Consider the following 1768-nt stretch of genomic DNA (forward strand, 5'->3'; position numbering starts at 1 on the left):
AGACTTTAACTGTTATCACATAAACATTTTGTAAGAGTTTGAAGATATGAGGATTTTATTTAGGGTCTATTAATAGCAATAATTCAGCTGCAAACGCAACCGTTGCCTTCCATATTCACCACCACCAAAACCATTTGTTGAAAACTCACTAAAACAGGGAACTCTAACAGTGAAAAAGAGTTATGCCTATCTTCAACAGTGAATTTCTGGGCATATTCTCTGTTTAGCCCTTCTTGGAGGCTTAAGGGGTAAATCAAGTTAGTTTGAGGTATTTTACATAGCAATCATAAAGGGAACAATCATAAATTTAAGGAAAATATTCTTAATATATTTTGAAAAATCATCAAGCTAAAATACTGTACAGAATCACCCTATCAAATACTTGATATGAAGAATCCAGGCATAAAAACTCCAGTTCTAAATCCCCTTATCCATGTTTATTAAGGTACTGGAGATGACAACTTGATAAACTTCTAAATTTAATCTGATATATAAAATCGTTAATAGAAAACTGAAACGTGACTGACTTTATTTTCCTCATAGAGTGTAAATTTCCTTTGTTGTTTTTATAAGATATTTAGGAGGCCTTCCTGTAATTCACAAGCTGGGAGCAGAGTTTCCTCATTGCTGCTTTCATCTCTTTGTTTCTGAATGTGTAGATGACTGGATTCAGAAAAGGGGTGAGAACCGCATCAAAAATGGCAAGAAATTTGTCTAAGTGTGATGAAGGGAAGGGCCAGGTGTAGAAGAAGATTAATGGTCCGAAGAACAAAACCACCACAGTTACGTGAGCTGACAAAGTAGAGAGGGCCTTAGATATGCTGCCTGATGAGTGTTTCCTAACAGTCACCAAAATGAAGATGTAAGAAATGATGAGTATGAAGAAGGAGCCCACAGAGATGAGTCCGCTGTTAGCTGTGACCATGAACACCAATTTATTGGTCTCTGTGCAAGCAAGTTTAATAAGCTGAGGAAGATCACAGTAAAAGCTGTCCAATATATTAGGTCCACAGAAGGGCAAGTCTACAACAAAAGCTAGTTGGGCCACTGAGTGAATAAGACCAAGGATCCAGGATACTGCCAAAATTAAAATGCAAATTTGTGGTCTCATGATGGTCAAGTAGTAAAGAGGTTTACATATGGCTACATACCTATCAAAGGCCATGGCTATGAGAAGCACCATTTCTGTGCCCCCAATAGCATGAATAAAGAAGATCTGAGTTATACAACCTCCAAATGAGATGGCTTTGTGCTTCCTAAACAGGTCAAAAATCATCTTGGGTGCTGCAATAGAGCAAACTCCAAGGTCGAGAAATGAGAGATTGGCCAGCAAGAAGTACATGGGGGAATGCAGGTTGGAGTCAGCAGTCACGGAGAACACAATGAGGAGGTTTCCCATCAGACTTGCTATGTAGAACGTGGAGGAAAAGAGGAAGAGAAGCAACTGGATTCCCCATCTGTTGGAGAGTCCTAAGAACACAAACTCAGATACAACAGAGTGATTGGCTTTATCCATTGCTGTGGAAAAAAAGAATTGTGTCCAACAAAACTTGAAAAAGGCAGAGAATTAAAGAAAGAAAGAAAGAAAGAAAGAAAGAAAGAAAGAAAGAAAGAAAGAAAGAAAGAAAGAAAGAAAGAAAGAAAGAAAGAAAGAAAAGAAAGCTTTGTCTGTAGTTAGTAACTGAATCATCAGTTTCAGATTGTAAACAAAACACATTCCTGCATAGAGCCACTACATCTCAGCATAACTTCTAACTTTATTTGCAGA

At 37.6% G+C, this 1768-nt stretch overlaps 1 protein-coding gene across 1 annotated transcript; it reads right to left on the reverse strand.

The window, feature by feature from the left end:
- Positions 1-577: 577 nt before the first annotated feature.
- Positions 578-1518, reverse strand: LOC110318687 (olfactory receptor 4F15-like). The gene has a single exon (XM_021193891.1). It carries the CDS (start codon positions 1514-1516, stop codon positions 578-580), a length of 939 nt encoding a protein of 312 aa, XP_021049550.1. The 5' UTR covers positions 1517-1518.
- Between the last annotated feature and the right edge of the window lie 250 nt (positions 1519-1768).

The sequence above is a fragment of the Mus pahari genome, chromosome 3, assembly GCF_900095145.1.
Source record: "Mus pahari chromosome 3, PAHARI_EIJ_v1.1, whole genome shotgun sequence".
Classification (NCBI taxonomy): Eukaryota; Metazoa; Chordata; class Mammalia; order Rodentia; family Muridae; genus Mus; species Mus pahari.